This window comes from Cotesia glomerata, linkage group LG3 (assembly GCF_020080835.1).
Source record: "Cotesia glomerata isolate CgM1 linkage group LG3, MPM_Cglom_v2.3, whole genome shotgun sequence".
In the NCBI taxonomy this organism is placed as follows: domain Eukaryota; kingdom Metazoa; phylum Arthropoda; class Insecta; order Hymenoptera; family Braconidae; genus Cotesia; species Cotesia glomerata.
The window spans coordinates 21,893,108-21,920,674 of NC_058160.1; the positions used below are offsets into that span (position 1 = coordinate 21,893,108).

The 27,567-nt window shown below is 28.8% G+C and overlaps 4 protein-coding genes across 14 annotated transcripts in view; 2 read left to right on the top strand and 2 right to left on the bottom strand.

The window, feature by feature from the left end:
* The window catches only part of LOC123260304 (mucin-5AC-like), a 37,469-nt gene extending 30,995 nt beyond the window's left edge, over positions 1-6,474 (bottom strand). For 5 of the 6 annotated variants that reach the window (XM_044721315.1, XM_044721313.1, XM_044721314.1 and 2 more), the window contains exons 1-2: positions 6,204-6,474; positions 5,282-5,372 (exon numbers count right to left, since the gene is read on the bottom strand). In XM_044721315.1, the coding sequence (XP_044577250.1) occupies positions 5,282-5,371 (90 nt within the window). In that variant the 5' untranslated portion in view covers position 5,372; positions 6,204-6,474. The remainder of the gene's footprint in view (positions 1-5,281; positions 5,373-6,203) is intronic. The other variant, XM_044721316.1, reaches the window with a different exon arrangement.
* A 3,585-nt stretch (positions 6,475-10,059) lies between these two features.
* Positions 10,060-15,283, top strand: LOC123260305 (phospholipase D2). Of its 2 annotated transcripts, XM_044721317.1 has the most exons (4): positions 10,060-10,448; positions 10,853-11,449; positions 11,547-12,091; positions 12,772-15,282. In XM_044721317.1, the coding sequence occupies exons 2-4, from the start codon at positions 10,887-10,889 to the stop codon at positions 15,129-15,131; spliced, it is 3,468 nt and encodes a 1,155-aa protein (XP_044577252.1). In that variant the 5' UTR covers positions 10,060-10,448; positions 10,853-10,886; the 3' UTR covers positions 15,132-15,282. The 2 variants fall into 2 exon arrangements, with proteins under 2 accessions (XP_044577252.1, XP_044577253.1); XM_044721318.1 differs by lacking the exon at positions 10,060-10,448 and having other exon boundaries at positions 11,299-11,436; positions 12,772-15,283.
* A 1,756-nt stretch (positions 15,284-17,039) lies between these two features.
* LOC123261202 (ubiquitin-conjugating enzyme E2 L3) lies at positions 17,040-18,736 on the top strand. Of its 2 annotated transcripts, none has more exons than XM_044722732.1 (4): positions 17,040-17,506; positions 17,745-17,840; positions 17,907-18,093; positions 18,314-18,736. In XM_044722732.1, the coding sequence occupies exons 1-4, from the start codon at positions 17,480-17,482 to the stop codon at positions 18,478-18,480; spliced, it is 477 nt and encodes a 158-aa protein (XP_044578667.1). In that variant the 5' UTR covers positions 17,040-17,479; the 3' UTR covers positions 18,481-18,736. The 2 variants fall into 2 exon arrangements, with proteins under 2 accessions (XP_044578667.1, XP_044578668.1); XM_044722733.1 differs by having other exon boundaries at positions 17,072-17,383.
* On the bottom strand, positions 18,627-25,455 carry LOC123261198 (DNA replication ATP-dependent helicase/nuclease DNA2). 4 transcript variants are annotated; one of them, XM_044722727.1, is made up of 8 exons: positions 25,280-25,454; positions 24,572-24,718; positions 23,626-24,391; positions 21,590-23,537; positions 21,320-21,513; positions 21,222-21,233; positions 20,966-21,152; positions 18,627-19,869 (listed from the first exon to the last, which is right to left on the bottom strand). In XM_044722727.1, exons 2-8 carry the CDS (start codon positions 24,690-24,692, stop codon positions 19,252-19,254), a joined length of 3,846 nt encoding a protein of 1,281 aa, XP_044578662.1. In that variant the 5' UTR covers positions 24,693-24,718; positions 25,280-25,454; the 3' UTR covers positions 18,627-19,251. The 4 variants fall into 4 exon arrangements, with proteins under 4 accessions (XP_044578662.1, XP_044578661.1, XP_044578658.1 ...); XM_044722726.1 differs by having other exon boundaries at positions 23,626-24,493; XM_044722723.1 differs by having other exon boundaries at positions 23,626-24,718.
* Positions 25,456-27,567: the final 2,112 nt, after the last annotated feature.

The window sequence follows — 27,567 nt, forward strand, 5'->3', positions numbered from 1 at the left end:
TCGTAAGAGAAATTACTTTATTATTTTTTGTCGAGACTTTGAAGTATAATATACTTTTGGTATTTCGTAACGCATGTCGTGATCATTAAATAGAATAGTTAGAACGCAATAGAACACCCAGAAGATTCCAACAATTATCACGAACAACTTTTTATATTTCAAGGATCAAATGAAGATTCTAATTACCCCGTTGTTAAAGAGATATTCGTGCATGGAAATAAATGATTTTAATTGGATGCAGATCAAGAGTCCATGAGCGTGTGATGTGCGAGGTAAGTAAAGATTCATTTTAACAAAGCGTGTGAAATATAGATACAATAATAATTAATTATCTTTGTTAAATGTAAAAGAGATTTGATGTTAACAATTTATTAAAAAATTATTTTTTTCTTTTATTTAATTTTTCTGCCAATTGATATATATCTGGCAGCAATTAAAAGTATTTTGTTATTAACCCATATAGTATTTAATGTGTATTATTAGCTGTCTTATGATAAATTATTAAAACAGTAAATTGCAAAATATTAATATAAAAGGAACACTAAGTGCCTGAAAACTTATTCAAGACCCCAATAACGAAGGCGTGGCCTTTTTAAGAAAGAAAAAGTCCTTTCACGTAAGAGCACATGTGACGATGTGTGATATACCATATTGTAATTTTATTTATCCACTCCAGTATGAAAATTAAATAACTAAAATCAAAAAATTGTTTATACAACCAACTGCGTAATACAATTTTAATGTAAACATTTTTTTAAGTAAAAAAAAAAATGTTAATTTAATGATAACATTTATTGATGAAATTAATGTCACTAAACTTTCGCAACTAGATCAGCAACTGTCCATCAGTTATAAAAAAAATAAAAATGTTCTTTGGACTCAAGATCATCGACCGTCCTCGTAGATGTTGATCCTTTCGATTTCTAAAGAATTGCCTTAATAACTCACTGTTTATACTCCTATCAACTCTATTTATACATTAATTTACATGATTTATCCCCTATTAATGTAACAATTTATATACAAAAATTTATCTTTACTTTCTAATCAAAATAATTTCATCATTTTTTTGTTTTAATTATAAAACTATTTTTTTTTTTTTTTTTTTTTTTTAATGATAAATAAATCTCAACAATCATACTGCGGCTTCGTGTCTTTTCATTATCTTATCTTATGTTATTTTATTAATAATTAAAGATTACTATAAAGTATACTATACAATAATTATTTGTTTTCTCAGTAAATGCAAATATTTTTTAAGTTTTTTGCCAAGTGAAATCTATTACCGTTTCACTTTTAAACAAGTCCATCAATTTTCCATTCCACCACCCTTGATCGGTAATTATTAACGGAAGTTATTCGATGCTTGGTTGAACTTCCGTAGACTAAAGATTACATTTATTGACAATCGAACATAATCAAATAAACACTCATCATTATTAATTTAAATTTTTTAAATAAAATTCAATTACCCGTGCTTGAGACTATAAATTATGATAATAATTTTCTCTATTAAATAAAAAAGTAACTAAAAAACATGAACAATATAACCGGTTGTGAGTCACGTGAGGTTTAATTTAACCATCAAAGAATCGGCATGCGTGTAAGTGTATATTTATACTGCTCTTTCGATGCACTTAACCCGTTAAAAGAATAATGAACATTGTACAAGTATCCTCAATCCTACATCCACAATATTAGCAATGGTTGTTTGCTATCGTTGATGTAAGTGAGCACAGGTTAACATACGTTCAAGGTATTACTGCACTTGCAATGCCTTTTTACAGACAAAGTACCTGCGAAATAATTACGTCTCGCTGATGAATATCTACATATATTAATCCACATGTCTTTAATAACTATAAGTAAGAAGTTATATATTAAGAAATTACAGAAGAGTAGGACGAAGCGGATTTCGCAAATACCAGTGGCATCTAGTGCAATCGTAATAACTATTAATTATTCTCGAGAATACGTGTACATACTCTATTTTATTTATGATGGATGGAAAGCACGTTACACTATCTACAGTTGTCGATTTTATTGCACGTGTGTGTCAATCTTTACGCATCTATGATGTGCAATTTTTAAAGTTAAAAAATTTGAAAGTTAATTATATTTTTATACTTCTATTTTTTTTTAATCAAATAATAATAAATTTTAACACTTATTGAAAACACGTGTAAAACTCATCGTAATTAATTTTAGAGATCATACCAGTTAAGTCTGTTATTATATAACAAAATTTCTCACGGAAGATAAAATAATTGATAATTAATAAAATAAATTAATATAAAAACCAAATCTAAGTTGATCTACGAAGAAATTTACTACAACTGGTTATTAATATTTATTAAGTTAAAAAAAAAAAGATTTTTCAATGCTATGAAAGTTGTTTCCGTTTATTATTTTTAATTATTCGCGTTACATTGTAATTAAATAATTACAAATGTGTATAAAGTTTGAAATAAAAAATAAAATGAATGGGTTTCTAATGAATTCAGATTGAAATTAAAAAAAATTATTTAATAAATCTACCGTCCTTGCACTCGATAGACATTACTATTTACGAGGACAGCAAGTATCTGAACTCTTTATAATGCATTACGGTTTGATCCTTCGTCGTTTAGTTCACTGCAACTGTTATAAAAGAGAGCGGATTTTTTTATTATGCAAATTTTTTTTTTATTGTAAGTTGTAACACAACATAACATTTTGATTGTAGATATTTGAATTGTTTCAGTGCTCAGAGCAAGTAATGATATTAATAGAAATAATAAAAGAAAACGAGAGCAAACAATGTAAGACTGTTAAGAATAATTTGAATAACTAAATGGTCATCATGCTCGTAATTTTGTATTTAAGTATTTCGATATTTTTATTTACATAAAACAATTTGTAAATTTACAATATAATTTGAAGAATAAATAAAATATTACAGTTTAAAACGTATCATTTTTCTAGTAAATTTAAATATTTTGAAAATTAAATTTTTAAAAAATGTATTTTTTGTACCGAAAAATTAGAATTTTTTTAAAATAGTTTTTTTAATTATTTTAATTTTGATGAATATGTGGTTGTTGAAAAAATTCTAAATATCATTTTTATGAGTAGAAATTTTTTGAACCACAAAACTAAAAAATTACCAAAACTTTTAAATTAATTAAACAGCTATAAAATTCTTATAATTTTTTAATTAAATTTTAAAGATCTTTCAAGAATTAATAACCAACAAGAAAAAAATAAACGATGTTCATAAATAAAAACAGCAATAACTGTAGAAACAGATCATAAGTACATCGAAAGAAATAATCAATCATAATTTGATTGCATAATTTAATGAAGAAGAAACTCTTAAACAAGGAAGTTATTTTATTAATCCAGAGTGTTGCATAGTATTGGTTCATAAGCTTAAAAATATGCATATTATAGGTAAATATTTAATAGTAATTGAATGATATATATTTAATTGAAATACAAGAAATATAATCCTGTATCAGGATATACGGTAAACACAAAAGTGATACGATAAACTCGCGGAAAACCTGCTCTGTAATGCTCTCGTTTGTATGTTATGTATAACGAATGCCGACACACCGATTGGAGTATTATATATATATATACGGCATATGGCATAGTCTACTTAACTTTCCACACAGATTAATAAACTCAAATAGACAATTCCTTCAGCAGTAATACGTCATTTATGTGAGTGAAACATTTTAACGCTCTATGAAAGTCAATTTTTTATTACATTTTACACTTTTCTTTTATTATTATAACTTTTTAGGATCGTTAAATAAAGCATAAACCAGACAGTTGATTAATAAGCTAATGAGTCTATTCATTTGCGTTTAATCTATTATTTCCCGTAGATTATTGCACGGCTGTAAGTAAATAAGAGGTATTGCGTGCACGTGCCAAAAGGTTGTGTCCTGGTTATACAATAATATTAACTGTCACGTGTTATGATTTCAGCAATAAACACACTTTTAACTGTTAATTGTAAGTTTAAATATCCTCTTTACACTTACAATTAGAGAAAAAATTTTTTTGGAAAAAACGGCATTGTAGTGACAAGAAAATTAATTTTTTGAAAAAATTTATTTATTAATTGAAGAAATGAAAATTTTTCTTACAATAATTTTTTTGTGGAAAAAAAAGTTTTCTAGATTTGGGGGAAAAATAACTTGCGAATTTTCATCCAAAATTGTTTTTTTCCAAATCTACAAAACTTTTTTTCAACAAGAAAGTTACTGTGGGAAAATTTTTCATTTCTTTAGCTAAGAAATAAAATTGTTGAAAATTTTTCAAGAAGTTAATTTCTGTTCACAACAATGCCTATTTTTTTTTTCAAAATAAATGTTTTCTCTCAGTGTAATTTCAATTAATTAATTAATAATTTCCAATTTTTGTTTTTTTTTGTTTGCAATTTTGCCATAAATTATTTTTATTTTTACATATTATATTATTCAAGCTAATAAAACAAAAGATTTTATTATTGTTAATTTACTCCCGACACAGTAAAACTTGGAAATAAATTTTATTGCAGAAATTGCGGTCAAGATGTTAGAGAAATATTTTTAAAAATTATAATGTGTAAATGTAAATAATGAGAGATAAAAATAAAATATGAAATAGAGAAAGCTATTGGCGCTATTGGATAAGCTAAACTGAATAGAATAGTTGATAGGTCGATAATAACCGGAGAAAAATGACAGTGCAAATAAATATAAGGTCCAATGCTTTGGTGGTTAGCTGTTAGTTATTACATGATAATTATGATTGTGATGTACACTGATAGAATACCTGTCAATTTATGCATCAGGAAAAAGAGACTGGTTGCATAGACAGATAGACAGACAGACATAGTTAAAGGATTGTTATTGTAATTTTATAAATGATAAATATAAATATTTCAAACGATTTACTATTATTTTTCTAAAATAGTAATCATCCGACTGCTTATCCAAGCATACTTATATTGCTTCCGTTCCTTTAATTAGACGCACGCATCTTAAATTATGCAATGTCTAAAAAATATATTAGTTTCCGCTAGTCAATGTCTTTCATTATAAAATAATAAAAGACATTATAGCAACAATGACAATAGTAGTATAGTAAGTAATAACAATAACAATATAATAAATGTGATGATGAGATTTAATTTAAATGTTTTAAAATTAAAAATTAATTAGCTGTTTTGCAATAAATATAAAGAGTTTATCTTTTAATTATAATTAAATATTATTTAACTTTTGAATAAATATAAAGTACTTACACGAGTGGCAGGTCCACGCAAGCAGTGACTCGTGACAAATAGCAGAGCCAACACGAGGGCTACCGCAAACCACGAAGACCTCCTCGCCATTCTATAAAATTATAAACATCAAACAAATGTCACTTTCGAAATAAATGGGCCACTATAATTATTAACGAGTTTTAATTATTTTTTTTTTCCTAATTTGCTATTCAATTTTTGTAGATAAAAATTTTTACTAACTAGCGAGACCTTGGACTTGATACGAATTTTATTTTTAACAAGGGATTCGTGACTTGGATGATTGTTAGAGAGAAAGGATCGAGATGAGTACAGATAATAGAGTACACGAGGAACCGTTAGAGATTACTGTAATAGATTTATTCAATGATTCACTTCATTCAACAGCAAAAACCTGATCGGCTTGTTTAAATTCAATTAAATACTTTGTTAATTTTTTTTTCCTTTTATTGAAAGTAAATATTTGCTTAGCGATTGTTGAATTTTTTTTTTTTAAGAAATTAATTAAGGACAAAGCAAAGATTATTAAATGTGAAAAATTACTTTCACACATTTAAATGAGCTTGTAAATTTACAATAGTACTTAAAAATGTTTTTAATAAAAAAATATATTATTTACGTAAGTCATTAAAAAGTCCATCTGGTAAAATAAGTCATATAGTCGTGAAAGTGGACTAGTGAGACCAATGAACGAACGAACGGTCAGTTAATCTCATTTATGCGTTTAATATTCCACAAGACCATGCTGTGCCTTGGCAACCAACAAACGTGCACTCTTTTTTATATCTAAACCAGGATTTGAAATTAAACATTTTTATTCAAGTGTCCTAAAAATTATTTAAAATTTTCCACAAAAATAAAAAATATTTTTTTTTGATAAAAATGAAAATTAGTCACATTTTTAACTAAAAATTTTAATTACCTTAATTAAATAAATTTAATCCAACTTCAACATATCACAGCTCACGAATTGACTATAAATAATAAATAAATAAATACACAGCACTAGAGGGTAAAATCTTTTAAAAAATCACATTGAATTGATTGAAAAAAAAAAAAAAAAAAAATCGAAGAACTTTATTTTTCGAGTTTAAATATTTATTTGAATAGTTTTATTTTTTCAGGGGTAAGCCAGAGTAAGAACTTGTCTTAAAACATTTTAACCGGCTGAAAGTACTAGAGTAGTAAGTACGGCAGCCTATGGTGTAGTGTCGAAGACAAATGGAACTCGATCGAATGGCTATGTCAAAAAACCGGGGCTGGGGCAGTAGCAACAGGCGAGGGAAAAGACAGAGATAAAAACGAAAAGAGAGAGAGTAAGTAAGCGAGTGGATAGGAGAAAAAGTTTAAAAAAGTACGAGTGTGCTAAGAGACTGTGGCATTTTCCCTTTCGCTCGTATATGTTGGACTTTAGTTGTTGCCCTACTACTACTACTACTACTGGAGATTGCCTGGAGTGGAGATCAACAGAATGCCCCCTACCATCTTATTCCAAGCGATCCTTAAGAGCTTTGGGGGATTGGAGGGCCGAGTGGGGTTTTTCAAGCCCAACTAAAGGCACAGGACCTCTACTCATATCACGTTTGAATGTTACTCAGTACGTATCACTTTACTCAGCTTTTAGCCGCTGGTCATTCCTGATATTAACGGTGAGATTAGCCCACACGCCGTCCAGCACTCAGCTCCCGCCAATCAAATTAAATGATCGGCTCAAGTAAAACTGTAAATAAAACTCGAGAGTTTTTAACTGATGGATAACTCAATCACTCGAGCGAGACGATCCTTGACGTTAGAACGATGCTTTTTAAATTTGCTAGTATTTCACTAATAAATTTCTAATATTCTTGGAAAAATATTCGAGGGAACAGTTTTTTTTTTTTTATATTGGCGATAAAATGAAATAACTGTTGGCTAAATTGTTTACAAAATAAACGAATATTTAAGCAAAATATTGCAGTAATGATAATGTTAATATTATTTGGAAATAATTATGGTAAATCTTGGAAATTTGAAAAGTGACAGGATGTGTACGACGCTGGACGTTACGCGTCGCTAACACAGCTTTCCCTTGACATTCTCAACTGTAAGTAATAAGGTAAGAAATATACGTAATTGCAAACAAAAAACTCGGTCAAATAAAAGGAAAAATACTTTAAGTATTATGGTAATTATATTTAAGATGGGGAATAGGATTGAGAAGATGTCAAGATGCTTTGACGGGTAGCAATTTTAATGTGTCTGACTTGTGATGACTATTTTCACTTGAGACGCAGAGACATCTTCACTCTACTTATTGACTTTGCAATAAGAGGACTTTATTGTAGCGATATTAAGTTCTTAGGAAAACTTTCAGACTTGGAAATGAAGAAATTCAAGTGACACTATTCATTGTCAATGTTGATATACCTTGAATTGTAAATAATATCCGTGTTCTTACTTGCTTAATTGTTGGTTAAGTTATTATTGCATACTTATTTCCTTTCATTAATTTATAAATAGGTTTTTAGGTGTTTTATCAATTGAAAATCTTAATTGATTTATCTGAATTTATTAAAATTTACTCAAGTCAACAAACAAACCGCTTCATCCTTGAATTAGTTTAAAAATTTTTTCTAATATTACTTCTATAAAAATTTGTGATTTGATCTTTTCTATTTTTTGATTCTCATTAGAATTTGTCATAATTATTGAAGTTATGTAAGCTATGGATGATAAATAATAAAAAGTGATATCGAATATGTCAAGTGGTCTTTTTTCAAATTTTTACCAAATAACTCGTCAACAATAAAAAACAAAGTCTCATTTCGAAATAAAATAAAAATAATACATAAGCAATTAGTTTTGCCCTAGTAAGGGATATAAGTAATGACATTATGAAACATATTTGTAAAAGTACTAAATGTATTACCATAGAATTGATTAATAAAAAACTTTTAAAATTGAAAATAATAAGAAAGTCTACTGTACTAAATATAACTGTTATAAAAATTTTTTCAGCTCAGAAATTTAACTGTAACTACCTAATTAATTAATTTTTTTTTTTAACTTAACAGTTTCAAAAACTCACATTCTTTTTCTTTGATATCATAAGAATAATTTCTATCTATTGTAAAAATAGTTCATTTATAAAAGCATTTACATTTACGAAAATCGTTCTTTGAATTTTTGCTTTTTGTGGAAACATAATTTCAAAATAATAATTAATGTTAAGGTACTTCCTTCTTGAAGAGGATTATATTTTTCAACTTATTGCGATGAAAAGTGCCAATTATGGATAATAGAAACTTATTGGTTCGAATATCCAGTTCCCGTCTGATCTCAACGCTTGTAAGTCTAAAGAAGCTATATATAATTAGGGTGTGCCAAAATTCAACTTCCGTGATGGACCTCTTAAAATTCCTGACATATTTTGAGCGTAAGGGATTTATTTGATTTTCATATAATTTTTTAACAGGAGTTTTGTTTGGACAAATTTTGAAATTTAGAAATTTCAGCAAAAATGCCTAAACAAAACTCCTGTTAAAAAATTCTATGATAGTCAAATAAATCCCTTACGCTCAAAATATGTCATAAAACGCCCAAACACAACTCCTTTTAAAAGCGGAACTCAAAATTCCATTTTTAAGAGGTCCATCACGGAAATTAAATTTTGGCACACCCTAATATATATATATATATATATATATATATATATATATATATATATATATATATATATATTTTTTTTTTTTTTTTTTTTTTTTTTTCAGTCAAAATACTTTTTAGGTATTGAGAAGAAATTTATTTTAAGTAATTGTAAACGATAATTATTTTAATTAAGTTAAATTAATTATAATTAAGTTTTACCCAATAAAACTGGTTGTTTATTCAAGTAATTGATCATAATTAAAAAAAAGTAAGTTAAAAGTTAATTAAAAATTTTTTTTCATCCTATAAAATTACTTAAAAATAAAGACTTAAACTAAATTGCTATCAATCATGTTTTGATTGCATCATTGAATCTTTTTTTTTTTATTTAATTCAATTATTGCCTTTACAATTAAAAAAATTTAAACCGATAGTTATTACACATAACTATCAAAATTTCCAGTAGCAAATTATTAGATTGATGTATTTTTAGTTGTTTTTATCTCGTTAATAAAATCTGAACTATTTCGCAAAAAAAATAAAACTTTCGGGCTATAAATTATCTTTACATTGTTTTTTTATACTTCTATCAGTATTTTTATAACAGTTATTTAAAGCGATAAATACTCCTAACAGTTTCTTCAAACTATCATAAAAAATTGGGTATAACAAAACGTACACCTGTAATATGTACTTGTAATTTAACGCAAAATATAAATCTATCAAAATAAGTCTATTAACCAATTACAACAAATTAAACTTTTATTAGGACTATTAACTATCGAAACTATTTTCCGCATGAGTGATTGAATAAAAAAATAAAGAACAAAACTGCAAATTACCAGAGCTCGCACATGTACATAATTTAGAAGATGCTTTCAATTGTGACCTGAAAAAAAAAATACAGGTATTTTTGAAAAAGTGAGACTAAAAATAATATACGTGAATACAATGACGTCAGTATACTTACATTATTTATATTTTAACAACGTCAATTATCGCATCTAAATATAAATTTACTGTGCAAATAAATATACAAAAGACGTTTTTAGAGAAAACAAAATATCCATAGAATTCTATTTTATCAACAGCTTGTCTTAAAATCGTGATCCTTCGGGTTTCTTCGAGTAATCTCGTGGTTAAATACCCGTTAGTTGTGAGCATTTAGTACATGTGTCTGAACTGTGACTGTAATGACAGTTTTATACACCTACAGTGACACTTACATTAGATTCTAAGTATAAATTATTATACATTGTAGATGTATTTAGTTTGAGTACCGTTAGCTAGCCATAAGTATAAAACGCGCACATTATTAAGCAAACTTTATCAACAACAATACAATAGATTTCTAGACTCTGTTAATTATACTTTAAAAGCCTGATCGTGATAACAAGTTAATGACTTTAACAATATCATGCTGACTAATTTTAACTATTGTCTTGTTACTTTACTTTCAATTATTGCCTTCAATCGAGTAATACTCATTTATAACCTCATAGGATTATCGAAATTTCATTTATTACCATAAATCTGTGATGTAAGTACTTTTTATTTATTAATATAATTATTTTAAAATTCTTTATTTGTTTATATCAAAATTAAAATTAAAATTTTTAAAGATTTCAAGTATACGGTCATTATAATTATTGTAAGATTTGTAAACATAAAAAATATGTAAGTATAAATATTATAAATATTGAAGTGACCTCAATATCAAGGCCAAAAAAAGAGAGTTCTTTTGTTCATGCTTTATAATTTTATCGATTATATATTTTAATCATTAACATTAATCTTGAATAAAAAATGAAATTTATTATTTTATTTATATTATTATTATTATTTAAAGAGTTCTATATTTCAAAGCCATCTTCGGAAAAAATAGTAAATTATTATTATTATTATTATTATTATTGATATTATTATTATTTTTTGTTCTTTCAGATAATAGATATCAGTGAGTATTATTACAAAGAAAATGGTTAAAAATGATGAACAACAAGCAGATAAATCAAGTGGAGATTATGACAATGAAGAACACGGTTTGTCACACGATTCGGAGTACGATGACGATCTTTGTGTACCAGATTCCTTGGAAATTTCGGTAACAGTCAACGACCGTCAGTCTTTAAACGATAAATCTTTAGATAATGATAACAATATAAACAAAGAAGGAAGAGTACAAATAAACGTATTGCCGTTTAATGCAATCCATGCACCGGCTGTTAAATTTAAATCGCAAAAACATAACGTGTTTATACAAGGAGAAGATATACACGTGAGAATAATTGACAATGAAAGGAGTGTAACCACTCATTTATTAAACCCGAATCTATATACTATTGAATTTAGGCACGGACCATTCGTTTGGACTGTTAAAAAACGGTATAAGCACATACAAAATTTACACAATCAATTAAAAATATTTCGTGCGAGCCTCAACATTCCTTTCCCTACGAAAAGTCACAGGAGTAGAAGAAACAGTTTAAAAAATTTAGACGACAATAAAGTTAAAAATAAACCCAGAGGTGCTTTACCAAGGTTTTTATTAGTTATTTTTTTATTTTTATTTATTTTTACGTAAATAAATTTTTTTATTTTTTTTATTATTTATCATTTATAATTTTTTTTATGATAGATTTCCAAACAAACCAGACGGTTTAGTGCCTTACGAGTGCCTTGAACACCGAATGAAAGTATTGGAAGAGTACTTGAGTAACTTATTAAAAATAGAAATTTATAAACGTCGTCCTGAAACTATTAGTTTTATGGAATTATCCCATCTATCTTTTATTGGGGACTTGGGTGATAAGGGCAAAGAGTCAATAATATTAAAACGTACGGGTTCGAGTTCAAAAGCCGGTTGTATTTTTTGTGGTCTTTTAAAAAGTATAAGTTGTGTTCACTGTAGTCATTTTTGTACATCACTTTGCGGTAAATGGCATTCACGTCATTTTGTTGTTAAAGATACATTTATCGCTTACATAAGACCTAAAGACGGTAGAATACAGTCTGTAATTTTGATGGATAATTGTTTTGAAGTCAGCTCTGGATTGTATGCCACTGGCTCACGAAATGGTTTGCAAATTATTAATTCAAGTCGGCATATTGTTATTGAGTGTTGGACGCGAAGAAAAGCTAAAGAGTGGCTTGAGTTTATTCAAAACGTTGCTAATAATCAAGGTATATATTTTAAATAATTAATTAAGGGGACCCGGTGGTCTAGCGGCCTAAAATTTAATCTATTTTAAAAATTTTATTTCTATATGAAAGTAATGACTAATGCTTTCAAATTTTTATTGAACTTATTCTATTACTTATCAACTACACAAAAATGAAAATCAAAACAAAAAAAAATTGTTTTAAATTAGAAAAATGGCGCTGAAGTTCCCCTCTCTAAAAAAATGGACCTGACTGGTGTGCGTCGATTGATCTCTCCCTCTGATCTGAAATAAAAAAAAATGACGCATTTTTAATTTGTATAAGTATAATTATCGTTGGAACTAGAATGGAAAAAAAAATATTTGACAACATAGCGCGTAGTTAAAAGTATGAATCTGAAATTCGTTTTCAAAAAACTCTTTTCAATCGACACGCACCACTCAGGTCCATTTTTTTTTTCTTTTGGAGAGAAGAACTTCAGCGCCATTTTTCTAATTAAAAAAAATTTTTTTTTGTTTTGATTTTCATTTTCGTGTGATTGATAAGCAATAGAATAAGTGTAATAAAAACTTGAAAGCATTAGTCATTACCTTCATATAAAAATAAAATTTTTAAAAATAGCTTAAATTTTAGGCCGCTAGACCACCGGGTCCTCTTAAATAAATTTTATTTTATTTAATCAACTGATTTAATTTTTTTAGGCAAATGTTTTATTCAACAAAATCCTCACCGATCATTTGCGCCATATCGTTCACCAACACCCGCCACCTGGTTTATCGACGGTTCCACTTATATGTCAGCGGTTGCAGACGCGTTAGAAAGTGCAAAAGAAGAGATTTTTATCGCTGACTGGTGGATATCACCAGAGATTTATATGAAGAGGCCGATGATTGACGGGGATTATTGGCGGTTAGATAAAATTTTACAGCGTAAAGCTACGTCAGGTGTTAAAATTTTTGTTATGATTTACAAAGAAGTTGAATTAGCTTTAGGTATAAATAGTTATTACAGTAAGCAGCGATTAGTTTCTTTGTGTCCAGAAAATATTAAAGTATTTAGGCATCCAGACCATGCGAGAGTTGGAGTATTTTTATGGGCTCACCACGAAAAAATAGTTGTGGTGGATCAGAAGCTGGCATTTGTCGGTGGCATTGACCTCTGTTACGGACGCTGGGATAATAATGAGCACAGGTTAACTGATTTAGGTTCAGTTCATCAATCAAGTATCTACATACCTACTAAAGGAAGAATAACTACCACCAGTAGCAAACGTGCTGTTGAAATGAGAACTAACAAGCATGCAGTGCTTCCTCTGGCAATAGCTACTAATACAATCGCAATGGCCATTACCGGGTTTCTTCCAATAATTCCAAAGCCCGGTAAAACTAATGCATCTCCACGATCTCTTCACAGCGTAAAAATTGTTAACTCGGCTTTTTTATCACCGCCAGATGATGCAAACACCGAACGACTGAAATGCAACACTCCGGATCCTCAGAAAAAAAATATACTGGACATGGCCAAGACGACGGTGGATCGAGTTAAGCAGAATGTCAAAATAAAGAGACAAGAACTGATAAATATGGTTTACAATCCGCATGAATTAGATGATAGCAGTGATGATGATGATGATGATGATGAAGATGAAGTAGACAATGTGGTAATTCACGAACCTGTTGATTTAGAGGGAGTTTTGAAAAATAATGCAGACATTTTGTCTGGACTTCCTGGTGCAGCTAAATTGTGGCTAGGTAAAGATTACACTAATTTTATAGTCAAAGATTTTGACAACCTCGAGAGCCCGTATCAAGATCTCGTTGATAGAAGCACGACTCCACGTATGCCTTGGCATGATATAGGTGTCTTGGTTCAAGGTGCTTCTGCGCGTGATATCGCGCGACATTTTATCCAACGTTGGAATGCTATTAAAGTAGAAAAAGCTAAATTAAATCCAGCTTACCCATTTCTGCTGCCAAAATCTTATAAAGACTGCTCTAGTAATGCTCCTTTTATACTCAGTAATTCCATACATAATGTTAAGTGTCAAGTACTGCGATCGGTGAGTTCTTGGTCAGCTGGATTTCTTGAATCAGACACTACGGAACAGAGCATACACGAAGCTTATATTGAAGCAATAACTAATTCTGAAAAATTTATTTATATAGAAAATCAGTTTTTTATAACTCTAGCGACTATGGATAGGCATAGTGTAAGAAATAGGATAGGTGAGACACTTTTGAAAAGGATTTTACGTGCTCATAGAGAAAATGCCATTTTTAGAGTGTTTGTTGTGATGCCGTTGTTACCAGGATTCGAAGGTGAAGTTGGTAGCCCAACTGGTACAGCATTGCATGCAATAACTCACTGGAATTATGCATCAATATCACGTGGTAATGGTGCTATATTGAATAGATTAAAAGCAGCAGGTGTTGATGATCCAAGTGAGTACATTACTTTTCATGGATTAAGAACAAGCTCGTTACTAAATGGTACAATGGTTACGGAATTAATATATGTACATAGTAAATTAATGATTATTGATGACAAAACTGTTATTTGTGGATCAGCAAATATTAATGACCGCAGTATGATTGCGATCAGAGACAGTGAAATAGCAGTAATCATTCATGATTTAGATTTCCAGGAGGGTCGCATGAATTTTTCACCTTATCCGTGTGGAAAATTTGCAGGCTCACTTCGTAAGCAGCTATTCCGTGAGCACCTTGGCTTACTTTGGTCATCTGAAAATATAAATGTCGATGACATTGTTAAAAAATCCTTCTATTTTGATATTTGGAAGAAAACTAGCTCACAAAACACAGATATTTTCGAGCAAGTGTTTCAATGTATACCTTCTAATGAAGTGACTGATTTTAAAAGTTTAAATAATTATTTACAACAAGTGTCTCTGAGTACTTCAGATCCTATCGCAGCACAAGAAATGTTGATGAATATTCGAGGACACTTGGTTGATTTACCATTAGAATTTTTAAAAGACGAAACATTAACTCCAGCTGCTGGTACAGTTGAAGGAATAATGCCCACGTCTTTGTGGACTTGATTTATTTTACTATTTTAATAGCCTTTTTGATAATGCAGTATTATGTACATTTATTTAATGTTAAAACTAGGGATTGCATTTTAGTAACAATTTATGTGCATTTTTTAATTATTTAATTCTTTGTTATTTTTTATCAAGTGTATAAAATTGTATAAAGAATTTACTATTTATATTAATCAAATTTTAGATAAAGTTCGAATGTTAAATCAATGAATGAATGAATATATTTTTTAAAATATGTTGTACTAAATAAACAGAACTATTCTTATAATTTTTTATTGAAAAAAGAGAATTCAGATATTTAACTATTTATTGAAATAAATGTTATTTATTAATAAGTCTGATTGTTACATTTTATTTAAATTATTTCGTTATTGTTTATCTTATCAATTACAGTAAAAAAAAACTCTTTAAAAAATCTTCAACAGTTTTTTTTTTAAATTTCACTCGTTAAATTTTTCTCATAATAATTTCATGGCTACAAAATTATAAAAAAATTTCTATGTTTGTCAACTTTATAGTCATGGTAATGTGTTTGAATTCTTCGAGAAACTTATTGTTAAATCGGCGATTTATGTTTTTATAAATAAATCGCCTTTACATATAAATAATTGTTATGAAAATTAAAGTAGCAGATATTTAATAATTTTTAGAATTAAAAAAAAAAAAAAAATTGACGTATAGAAATTTTAAACAATTAAAAATACAATTTTTTCAAAGTAATTTTTCAGAACAAATTTATTTGTTAAATAAAATAAAAAATTGTAAACTTTAATGTCATATAATTGTTTTGAATAACCAGATGGAGGCTTAAATCTACGCTGTTTTGGTCCATCCAACATTAAATTAAGAGCTCACATTACCGGAGGAACTCTAGAATCCTTCAGGGACTCCAACAAATATTTTCCCTGATAGCCACCTTACCTATAACTTACTGTTAATCTACGTCCGCAATTTGAAGCAAACTTGACGGAAAGAGTTGGCAAAGCGAGCGATTACCCTGATAGCCACAGTTTCAGACCAACCAAGTTGGTGTCAGATAGTTGCCACCAACTTAGCGACAACTTGCGGTCAACTTCCGAATTTGTAACTGTTGGCGCCAAGTTGGCTACAAGTTTCTGAGAAAAAGAGACCTATCTACTGCCGCAATATGTCGCCAAATTTCTTGAGAAACTTATCGTCAACTTGGTGTGAAAAGGTTTCAGAGCAACGTTTGCCGACAACTTGGTGAACAAGTTGACACCAACCGAGTTACTTTCCAAGAGTTGCCGCCAAGTTGGTGACAAGTTGCGGCAGTAGATTGACAGAAAGTTGCGGCCAACTTGGCTATCAGGGTACCTATTAGTTACCTATAATTTACTCTGCAAATAGACGTCAAAACTTGCTGTACAAGTATTTCCGTCAAATTGTAGTAAAGTTGAAAGGAAATTTAACTACAAGTTTGATTGTTAACTTGTATTCAATTTGCCGTAGATTTCCGTCAATTTGCTTACAACTGTTGTTGAGTGAAGAATTACCGCCAACATGATGTATAAATTAACCGTAACTGCTGGAAGTCAACACTTACTGAGAAAGCGCTGGCTATCGCAGGGTTGAATATATGAACCATTGTCTTACTTATTGTTGGTAACATCGTCTCTTACCTACAGTGCATCCTTCAACAACTTGCTAGTTAAAAAATGTTGGCAATGCTGACTAGAATTTAAAAAAAAATTTTATCTTTTTAAAATATCAAAATTGTTAATTAATTAAATTACTTATTGGATATAAATTGAAATATTGAATAAAAAATAGAAAAAATATCAAAAACTAAGTGACAAGAATTTTATTTGAATTATACCATACAAACAAAAAAATAATCTAGTGTAAAAAAAATCGAGGTACCAAATTAATAGCAAGAAAGAATTTGATTAAATACACACACGTCCGCGATGATGGTGTCGTGATCGAGAAAACGCTAGATTATCATCATAATTTGTTCCTCATTCATTTATGTAGCCTACATACTTACTTTTAGTGAATAATATAAATAGTGTCGTTACATTGCATTGAATAAAATCGTAATAAATAATAAAAAAGATTATTTCTAGAATTTTCGTAGTCATAGGATAATAATAAATAATATATAAATGCATAGTTATTATTGAGGATTAGGTTCTTAATTCTGTAATAATATAGTGGGTATATAATCGGAAAGATCGCTTAAAAGACAAAAGTCGATCGAAAGTTGAGAATCCACGACAATTACGGCTGTAGATTACATGTTTTATTTTCTTTACATCACTATTTATTCCGATATTTCTTATTGTAATTACTAGTTTTAAAAGAGTTAATTTTTTTTATTCAAAATGGCAGCTACAAGAAGATTGCAAAAAGTAAATTCAAAATATTTTTTATATTATTTTTTATCTGTATTATAAACTCAAAAAATACACTTTTTATATCGTTATTGAAATTTATATGTGTCATTAACATTTAATTATACTGAAAAAAAAAGTAAAAACATTGAACTCAAGGATAAATCCTTATTTATTTATTTACTGAATGATTTTTTTTACATTCATTATTCAATCATGTGCTTAATGTATTGATAGTTTAAATTTATTATTTCAGGAACTAAATGATCTGAGAGCATCAGCAATGAAGAATTTCACCAACATTCAGGTCGACGAATCTAATATTCTAAATTGGCAAGGATTGATTTTACCGGTATGCTTATAAATATACATATAATAAGTAAATTAAATTAATAATAAATATGGCATTTAATTTCAGGATAATCCTCCTTATAATAAAGGCGCATTTCGTATTGAAATAAATTTTCCAGCTGAGTATCCATTTAAACCACCCAGAATAACATTTAAGACGAAAATTTATCATCCAAATGTTGATGAAAAAGGTCAAGTTTGTTTACCAATAATTACTGCTGAAAACTGGAAACCGGCGACGAAAACGGATCAAGGTAAATTTAATCTTTTATTTTAATATTTTAAACCGAAATTGAGTCTATTCTTTTAAATTATTTTTCTGGATTATAGTAGTATCATCAAGGTATTTTAAAATTTCTATTTAACATTTTATTTCCGCTCTAAAAGTTATAGAAACTTTTACATTGAGTAATTTTAAGTGTTAAAAGTTAAAACATAAAATAAGAATGATAAAAGTTATTTATTTAATTACAGTGATTCAAGCATTAATTGCATTAGTAAATGATCCTGAACCCGAGCATCCACTAAGAGCGGATTTAGCCGAAGAGTTCCTTAAGGACAAAAAAAAATATTTAAAAAATGCGGAAGAATTTACAAAGAAGCATGCAGAGAAAAGACGAGAACCATCATCTGCGGAATAACATTGATGAGTCGTCGTAACTCACCTCGATGCCTAAAATATATAAATACCGCAAGGAGACAGTTTTTTTTTTTTTTAATTCTTATTTTAAAACACAATCCAATTGAATTTATTTGCAAGTTCATCAAACAGTTATCTTTCTCTTTCTCTCCTCGCTCCCCGTGTACAGTATTGGTAAATCGACGATGAGCACATGCTAATTATAATATTTATAAGATGAAAAAATTAAATAATAAACTCGTAAGATTATCATTAAATTAAAGAAAGGAACATACTTTACAAATAATAATTATGTTATTATTATTATTATAATAAATCAAATATTGATAATCGTATGTTTTTTTTTATGTTCTGGTGCATAATTCAAAATTTAAGCTGCACTGCATTTAAATTATTCTCATAACTGAAATGTTATTTTCTAAAAAATTATAAATACGTTTTAGTGTTTCACGAGTTTTAAACACAAGTGAATGTTTGAAAAATAGTTTTTTAAATTATCTTTATATTTTTTGTCACGCTAAGTTTGATAACTCTTGTAGATGCCAAAAGGTCAATAAAAATAATACTATTATACTTTAATACTGAAACATAAATATTTAAATTTATAATTACTTTAACGAACGCTACTATAAGTAATTCAATTAAGTAATTTTAAATAAACGGGAAATTGGATTAGAATTGAATAAGACCCATGAATATAGAAAGTAAAAAAAATGTTTATTGTTGGTGATGAATAAAAAAAATTACTTATAAATTTATAAATATCTTACGGTTAGACGTACGATAAAATTTCTTGTTTAGGAATAAACTTACTTAAATTATTCCAAGCAAAATCATTGCAATCGGGCTTTAAAACTAAAATCTCATCGGTTAATATATTAAATAATTTTTCAAATGGATCAAATCTTACAAGACTTTGTCTATCGCCAATAATAATAAGCTTGTGCTTTGCACGCGTAAGCGCAACATTTATCCTGGTATGATCATTCAAAACTTCATAATCTGTTACCTTTTTTTTAAATTCACGTCGATCGCTTCTTGTACACGAAAAAATTATCACACTTTTATCCCGTCCTTGATACTGATCTACTGTATTTATTTCTATTTTATTCTCAATCAAACGCTTAAGCAGAGAAACTTGAGCTGTGAATGGAGCAATTACTCCTATTTCTGTGGATTCAATACCTGCTTCGCTCAAAACATTCAAAAGTTTTAAAATAATAGCCGCTTCGCAGTAATTAACACAGCGAGTCACTTCATCCTCAGGTACGTCAGACGAAGTCATATTAAGACGTAAATTGTAAGTAACTTCAGTATCTAGCATAATTACAGCGTCTTCCAAGTCGCATGATAAAGCTTTTTTTACCCAACCTTCGCTAGACTCCACAACCTGATAAACAAATAAAAAAAAATACCAAATTAATTGATTAAAATTCATTTAATTATTTCAATATATTCAATCGGTTCTTGTTCAAAGGATATTTAATATTTGATGTTTATTTTATTTTCAAACAACGTTTCACCACTTTCGCAACTTCCTCAGGTACTCAATTACAAACATCAACTGTTAAATTCTTAGATAATAATCTCGGCACTCATACGACTTATAATTTCTTCTGTTTCTAGTATCATCTCACAATAATTAAAATAAGATAAAATTGTCAATTATTAAGGGACACAACTAGTGTAAAATTTTCAAAAAATCGATTTTTTGTTTTTTTCATATTTCGATAGGGGTTATTAGACCGGGCTATAGCCCGAGCTAAGGACGGATAGCTCGGAATACAAAGCGAGAAAAAATACGAAGCATTTATACCTTTAAAAATAACATACTAAAATTTTTTAATTGATATCTCAGATAGTTTTTGAGTTACAGCCATTTAAAGAGTAGCCTCTCGGCAGTTAGAATAGGATAATTTTATCTTTAAACGCGTTTTTCTCGAAACAGCATTTTTCGAATTTGTTGCAGTGATTACTCAAAGACAAATGATCCGATCACTACCAAATTTTTTTCTGCATGTTCTGTATATAGCTCCCCATACAATGACCCTCCAGTTTTTTGATCTGATCAAAAATCGAATTTTGGCAGGCCAAAAACGACCAAGATTTTGGGTAAAATTCAACTTTTTTTTTTAAAAACGCTGCCATTTTGTCAATTTTTGATATTTTTTTTCAACCGAGGGTCATTGTACGGACAATATCTTCTATTTGAACGAGAAATTTTTTTTTTTATGTCGGAGATCGCGTGTAATTCGGAAAATATTCAATTTTTTTCTTCAAAAATATACCCTTAAAATTTTTAAACAATTCATACGGGAGTTTTTTTTATTTTAATTCCTAAAAATCGCCTTTTTTTAGACTGTCACACTAGTTGTGTCCCTTAAATTAATAAAATATAAAATATAACTTTTAATAATTAAAAATAATTTTCATACTGTCTAATTAGTCTCCAATAACACATATTTCAATAAAGTTGTTACACTTACTTTTTTATTAGTGAATCTTAGCGTAGCATTTGCAACTTGATCATTGCCAATTATAAGCTCTCCGTTGTAAGTCAATTTATTAGCAAGATCCATAATCTTTTGATTCATTCGATATTGTTTCTTCAGAGTACGTGTATTATTAACACTGTCCAATCGACTAAACATCGTTTCATTCATACCTAGTTTCCTAAAAAACATATTTTCTTTTAGATAAATTCAGAAATTTATAAAACAAATTTTTTGGAAGTTTACATACGACATCATTGTCCTTGGTGCATAAAATCAGATAAAATTGGTTCATGTAAAAAAAAAAAAATATTTTATTTTATTAACATTTATGCAATTAATGCTTACCTCGCTTCATGGTATCTAATAACAGCTGGCAGCTGTTCTGGATCACCAACTAGTACATATTTATCTGCATTAAAAAGTGGACGTAGTAATACAGGCTGCAATGCCTGTGTACACTCGTCTACTAAACAATAATCAAACATACGTCGTGACAAAAGGGGATGACTTGCGCCTAAGCAAGTAACTGCAACAATTTTCTTAAAAAAAAAATGCTAAATTAGTAATTAGTAATTATAAATTAAATTATTCATTAAAAAAATATATTTACAATACCTTTTTCTGAAATTGGGAATCTAATATTTCTACTGAATTACATTTACTAATAAATACTTCATCAGTCTTGCTATACAAGCTCGGGTGAACTCTGTTTTTGGTACCTAAGCGTAAAAAATCAATTTCATTATCTTTTTCCTTGAGTTTTATTAAAATATTATCAACTGCAACGTGTGTGTGGGCTGTTATCAATACTGAATGACCTAGATGGACTAAAATTCTAATTAATGCAACCAGTGTTTGCGTTTTTCCAGTACCCGGCATTCCTTTAATCAAAACATAATCATTAGTACATATAGCTGCTATCAAAGCTTCCTGCTGATACTTATTAAGTGTATTAAGAATTTTAGCTGGCTCTCCAAAACTCAATCTTGTTGGCACTTCACTGCTAAATGATGCTGGCTGTCGATCAATAATCATTTTTCGTAGTTTTCTAGTGATATCATTGTCAACAAGCAAAGTCGCAAGAGTACCAAGTACTCTGTATGGAGTTGAAGCCGTAGCAACCACATCAAGATGATAAAATTCAGCAGTGCTCCACCTACTTATGTCTTTTTCCAATTCAACAGATATTGAATCTTTGCTTACTTCCGCAACATATCCAGTAATAATATTTACTCTTAGACAAGTATTTACCATTACGTATACTTCTTTACTAAATACTTGAGTGAAATCTTTAACTGGTAATTCAACATCTTTGTCTTTCAATTCACCCCGTACAAATGTATGAATATAACTGTTGTCTTCTTCTTTAACAACAGGCTTAACGAGAGTTAAATAACTCAAACACATTCGTTGTGCTTCTCTTTCAATAGGTTTTTGTGACCAAATCACACGATTACCAGCTGCAGTACGATTATATGACTCCTCCATTTGTAACATTGATATCCAAGCCATTATGTAATGTATATGATCATCAGTCAAGTGCTGAAGAGCTTTTTCTGTAAGCTTAACATGCGGATGTGACTCTGAAAGTTCAGGATTAGGATTCTTTTTAGCAAACAAACAGCAAACTGAATTATAAGTACATTTCTTACATGCGTTTGCAAAACTAATCGGCTCTGGTAAATCAGGCAATCTCCAATCTTTAACAGTCTTACCATTATTATCAATAGTTTCTGTTACAAACGGTTGTCGTGATAAATAATAAGCAATACTGTTTCTCAATAAAATTAAATCACGTTGCTCGTGACGTGTACTCATTATCTCTTCCATTCTATTTTCTTTAATATAAAGTAGTAATCCTGAATTAACATCAAGACCTAGAGAGTTCAACATCATGCTGTATAAATATAATTGTCCTTTATGTTCAGCAGAATAAGAAGCACGTCCTGTTTTTATTTCCAGCGGCACAGTTTTAAGTTTTTTATTGACTCTTACGTCAACGGTCACATCAATTTTACCTTTAACACCCAAAGAAGGAAGCCAAACATTTTCTTCGACATCTCTTATACACTCAATTATACCATTAAACTCTTTATCATTTTCATGATCAGGTTTTTTACCAATTAAATAACGTTCCATAAATTGATGAATCATGTAGATATATTCATCTACTAACTCTTTTATATTTTTTGTCGACAAATTAGAACAATAAACCAATAGAATAATCCGTGGTTGTTTCAAAATATTGTTCAGTAGTTGCCGTATACCTTGTAGATCATAAATTTCATTACACAATGCAGTCTGTAGTAACTCATGGACAATAACACCACAAGACATTGACATATCATTTGCTGGAATATTTGGTAGGCAGTTTATACCATTAAATTTTTGGGCTAAAATTCCCTGGCGTTCACAAAATATTCCTTGGACGACTGACGTTCCGGATACCAAAGTATCTGCTTGCGTAACAAACATTCCGCTATCGTTATTGACAACCCATTCGTCAAAAGATTTTATAGCTTTCACCATCACCGGCTCGTCAATAACAAATTTTGTATCTTGCCTACATAAAAAAAGACATTTATTGTTATTATGTTTTTATAAAATTCGATTAATTGAGATTAATGTTAAATTAATAAAAAAATGATTACCAATTTTGTGAGCACAATACTTCGGCACGTTCAGCAGATTCAATTTCTTCAACTACAACGCGTGTGTACTTCAGTAGTCGCTTAATTTCGATAATTTTACAACGTTTAAATTGTGTGAGATCCAACGTCAATTTTTTACCACCATCATTGTCATCCCAATCGTCGAAAAAGTCACCAAGACCATCCTCTGCATCCAGATCCGTGATTAAATCAGAATCCTGAGCAACTAATTGGTTTTGTTTGTCGCTGAAACTTTTTGTCGGTGCACTTAAGCTAGAAATAGTCTGATTTGTTAATGCAAGACTTGCACCACGTCCAGAATCCAAGTAACTCGAATCTTCATCATCGTCGTCTGAAAATTGTGACAGCAGTTCAGTTATCAGTGCACTGTCATTTACATCAACATGTTGTTCTTCATCAGGAGATTTCTTTTCTACATTTTCATTATTATCATCATCAGAGCTCGATTCGTCTAAAAGTCTGGTGAAATTGTTGTATTCATCTTTTTTTGGAACATCGTTTTTTGCTAAATTTTTTTCAATAGATGACACCGGTACTTTATCTTTATTATTGGATTTTCGTTCTGCACCATGATCATCATCATCATCAGTGCTTGAGTCATCTAATAAAGCTGTAAATTTAGTATACTGATCTTCACTTTTACCATCTTTTTCATTTAAGTGTGTTTTGTTAGATGACACTGGCTGATTGTTATTAGATTGTTTCTCCTCATTGTCATTATCAACCTCATCATTACTTGATTCATCTAATAAAGCAGTGAACTTTGTAAATTTATCTTCTCCATTACCATTTTTTAAATCTAAAATTGCTTTACTAGATGACACAGGTTGGTTGTCAAAACTTGTATCTATATTATTATCATTATTTTCATCATCAGAACTAGATTCATCTAGCAAAGCGGTAAATTTGTTATACTTATCCATACCATGGATGTCATTAGTTAAATCAACAACATTATTGTGACTGTTACTCGGAGTTGTTGAAAATTTATGAATTTTGCTACGACCACTATCATAATCATCCATTTCTCTTTGTCTTTTATTCATAATTATAATGAGACAAACTTTGATACCTAAAAAATAAAAAAATTTGTTAATTATTTAATGTAACTCTAACCTTGGAAAAAAATTTTTAATTATTTTAGTAAATAGCAAACGTATTATAGTATTAAAGTTAGCTGTCACTTGATCATTTTTTAATTTTATTTAACAAAAAAATTTATTCCGAAAAATTATTTTTAAAAAATTGCATTTTTAATTTATTAAAATTTCTAAATGTTCATTTTCTTGTGCAGCAATTTATTTATTAGAAAAATTATTAAATATGGGCTGAATTAATTTTCATAATGTATTTGATAAATGTTTGTTTTTTTTTTTATAAATTTATGATACTGAATATTTCTGTTACTATTAAGAAAAAATAAAAATTTTTTTAATAATTTAAAAAAACCTCTGAATGCATGTTTTTATAATTACTTTTGTACTAATACATAATTAGTTTACTGACAAAACTTAAATTGTCTATTGTTTGCTATTTTCAGTATCATAAATAAATTATACATAATTATAGCTAAACTAAATCAGTAATTACAACCTAAATAATAATTGATCATTAGAATAATGTACTTAATTACCTTTGTGAAAAACCGCTCTATGATTTAAAAGAAAAATAATAAAAAATCAATTTGTTTATTATTTAAATATTTACAAAATTAATTCGAGAATAAAATAATCCGCTCGAATTGACAATAGCAATAAGAATAATGGAGGGAAAAGTTTACGGTGCAAGAGATAAATTTTGCAACAGCCGTCAAGCGACAAGACAGTGTCTCCAACTCTTGAAAAAACTTTTCCCTAAAACTTTCAACAAAAGCCCCTAAATTAAAAACAAAATCCCCTAAAACTAAAATTTAAATTATTTAAAAATTAGTCAGATTATTTTTTTTTTATCAGTTTTTATTTTTTAGAAGGTTTTAAAATAGAAAATAAATTATTTTGTTTCTTTTTTTTTAAACTTCCTTTAATAGACTATACATTATATTTTATATAAGTATTCATATTATGTAAATATTTATATCATATAAATAAATATATTTACTTTGCGTGTATTGTTAATAACAAATTAATAAATAAAAATTTCTGTATCATATAAAATCACATATTTAAATGAACTATATTGCATTCGTTATATTAAGCAGTTCTTGAAACTCTATATCACTTACTTTTTCAGTGTCGTTTTTAAAATCATACATGTGTACCGTAAATCTGCTCAGTATTTCTTTAGTGGGCACAAATAAAGTGCACTGTTCATAATCTCGTTTTAATGAAAATTTAACCATCATAATACTCTTAGTGCTAACTTGTTCCTTAATTTATCCTTTATCACAGCATATATGGAAAATGCTCTCTCAACATCAGCATTTGAAATGGGAGTAGTTAACAGTGCTAAAGCAAATTTAGAAACATTTTCAAATCTTCTATTACTGCCTGAATCACGATCCTCGTAAACTTCTGACCAAAATGATACTGTTTCATTCGTATTATCCCACTGTTTATGAGATAACATGTTCTATTCTTCGATAATATTATCTTTTGATCCATACAATGATTCCCTAGTAAATTGTTCCAACAATTTGGATAAATCAGGTTTTCTCTGTGATGTAGCGTAAGTCGGTGTCAAGACATTCATTGGTTTCAATATAGAAATATTCATAGGCAATCGTTCCTGAATTTCAATACATAGTTTCACTAAAAAATCTTTACACCGAGCTCGAATATTCGATATTTCATTTGATGGCACTGATTTAGCTGCTTGATCAAAGTTGTATCAAAAAAAAACTGATGATGTATGCATTAGATAGTCTTGAAATTAAAAATTAACTAGATCGTCGTCCTTAATTTTCTGCAGTTAAGATAGAACCACAATTTTCTGCAGAATACTCTTATATAACAAAAATAAGTCTTCTAGCAGTTTAAATATTTCAACGTTACGTTTTTGAAATAGCTTATTTAAATTAGTTAATAATTCTAAATTTGAATGCAAAAAAATCATAAATAATTTATACGCTGGACAAACCATAATATCATATAAGTACTCTGTGCTTGTAAACATTTGTCAATATTTTTAGCTAATTCAAATAGTAGTTTTAACTCTTCCCATCGCTCTAAAATAGTATTAATTTTTTTCGGATCCTTTTTAGCTTCATCACCATTCATGACTTTATAAAGTTTTTTATATTCATCCTTACGCTTTGGACTATTGGAAAACCAATTGTGAGCTTCTCTGACAAGATATTCTAGCTGGCGAGGTAATGTTTCTGCAGCTTTTTCAGCGCACAAATGGAGTGAGTGACAGATACATTTGATAATTACAATATCAGGTACTTCTTGTTTCAAAAGCGATGAAACAGAATGGTTCACACCGACCATCACATTTGCACCATCAACTCCAATACCGACTAAATTTTTTAAAGAAAGTCCATCAGCTTCTAATTGTAATTTTAATGCCGAATGAATACCATTAGCAGTTGCGTCAACTATTTTTACAATACGATAAAATGTAGTCAATAATTTTTTCTTTTTAAAGGAAAAATATCGTACCATTATGCATAGAATTTTTTCAGTCGATATATCAATGCTTTCATCAATAATAAGTGAGTAGGGAGATTCCTTCATATCATTCACTGTCTTCGAGCATACACGGGCCTAAAATATTTTTTATAAGTGCTGCACACTTAGTTCGATGCAATTTCATCTTACTAAAAACATCCGAATCCGGTTCAATTTTTTTCAACAATTCTGTCAAGTGATCAACTGTGATAATTGATGTATGTTCTGCTATAAATGCGGCTAGTTGAAGTTCAGCAACTTTAACTTTATTGTTAGGAGGTTTTATCACGTTTATTGGACGACATAATTTTGC

Bases quoted from the DNA above. Each gene is read 5' to 3' on its own strand.
- LOC123260305 (XM_044721317.1), top strand. From the start codon at position 10,887: ATGGTTAAAAATGATGAACAACAAGCAGATAAATCAAGTGGAGATTAT. The intron at 11,450-11,546 runs GTTTTTATTAGT...TTTTTATGATAG, and splicing joins CCCAGAGGTGCTTTACCAAG to ATTTCCAAACAAACCAGACG. The intron at 12,092-12,771 runs GTATATATTTTA...TAATTTTTTTAG, and splicing joins AAACGTTGCTAATAATCAAG to GCAAATGTTTTATTCAACAA.
- LOC123261202 (XM_044722732.1), top strand. From the start codon at position 17,480: ATGGCAGCTACAAGAAGATTGCAAAAA. The intron at 17,507-17,744 runs GTAAATTCAAAA...TTATTATTTCAG, and splicing joins CTACAAGAAGATTGCAAAAA to GAACTAAATGATCTGAGAGC. The intron at 18,094-18,313 runs GTAAATTTAATC...ATTTAATTACAG, and splicing joins GGCGACGAAAACGGATCAAG to TGATTCAAGCATTAATTGCA.
- LOC123261198 (XM_044722723.1), bottom strand. From the start codon at position 24,692: ATGAATAAAAGACAAAGAGAAATGGATGATTATGATAGTGGTCGTAGC. The intron at 21,514-21,589 runs GTATTGTAAATA...TTTTTTTTTAAG, and splicing joins ATTCCCAATTTCAGAAAAAG to AAAATTGTTGCAGTTACTTG. The intron at 19,870-20,965 runs GTAAGTGTAACA...TTTGTTTATCAG, and splicing joins TAAGATTCACTAATAAAAAA to GTTGTGGAGTCTAGCGAAGG.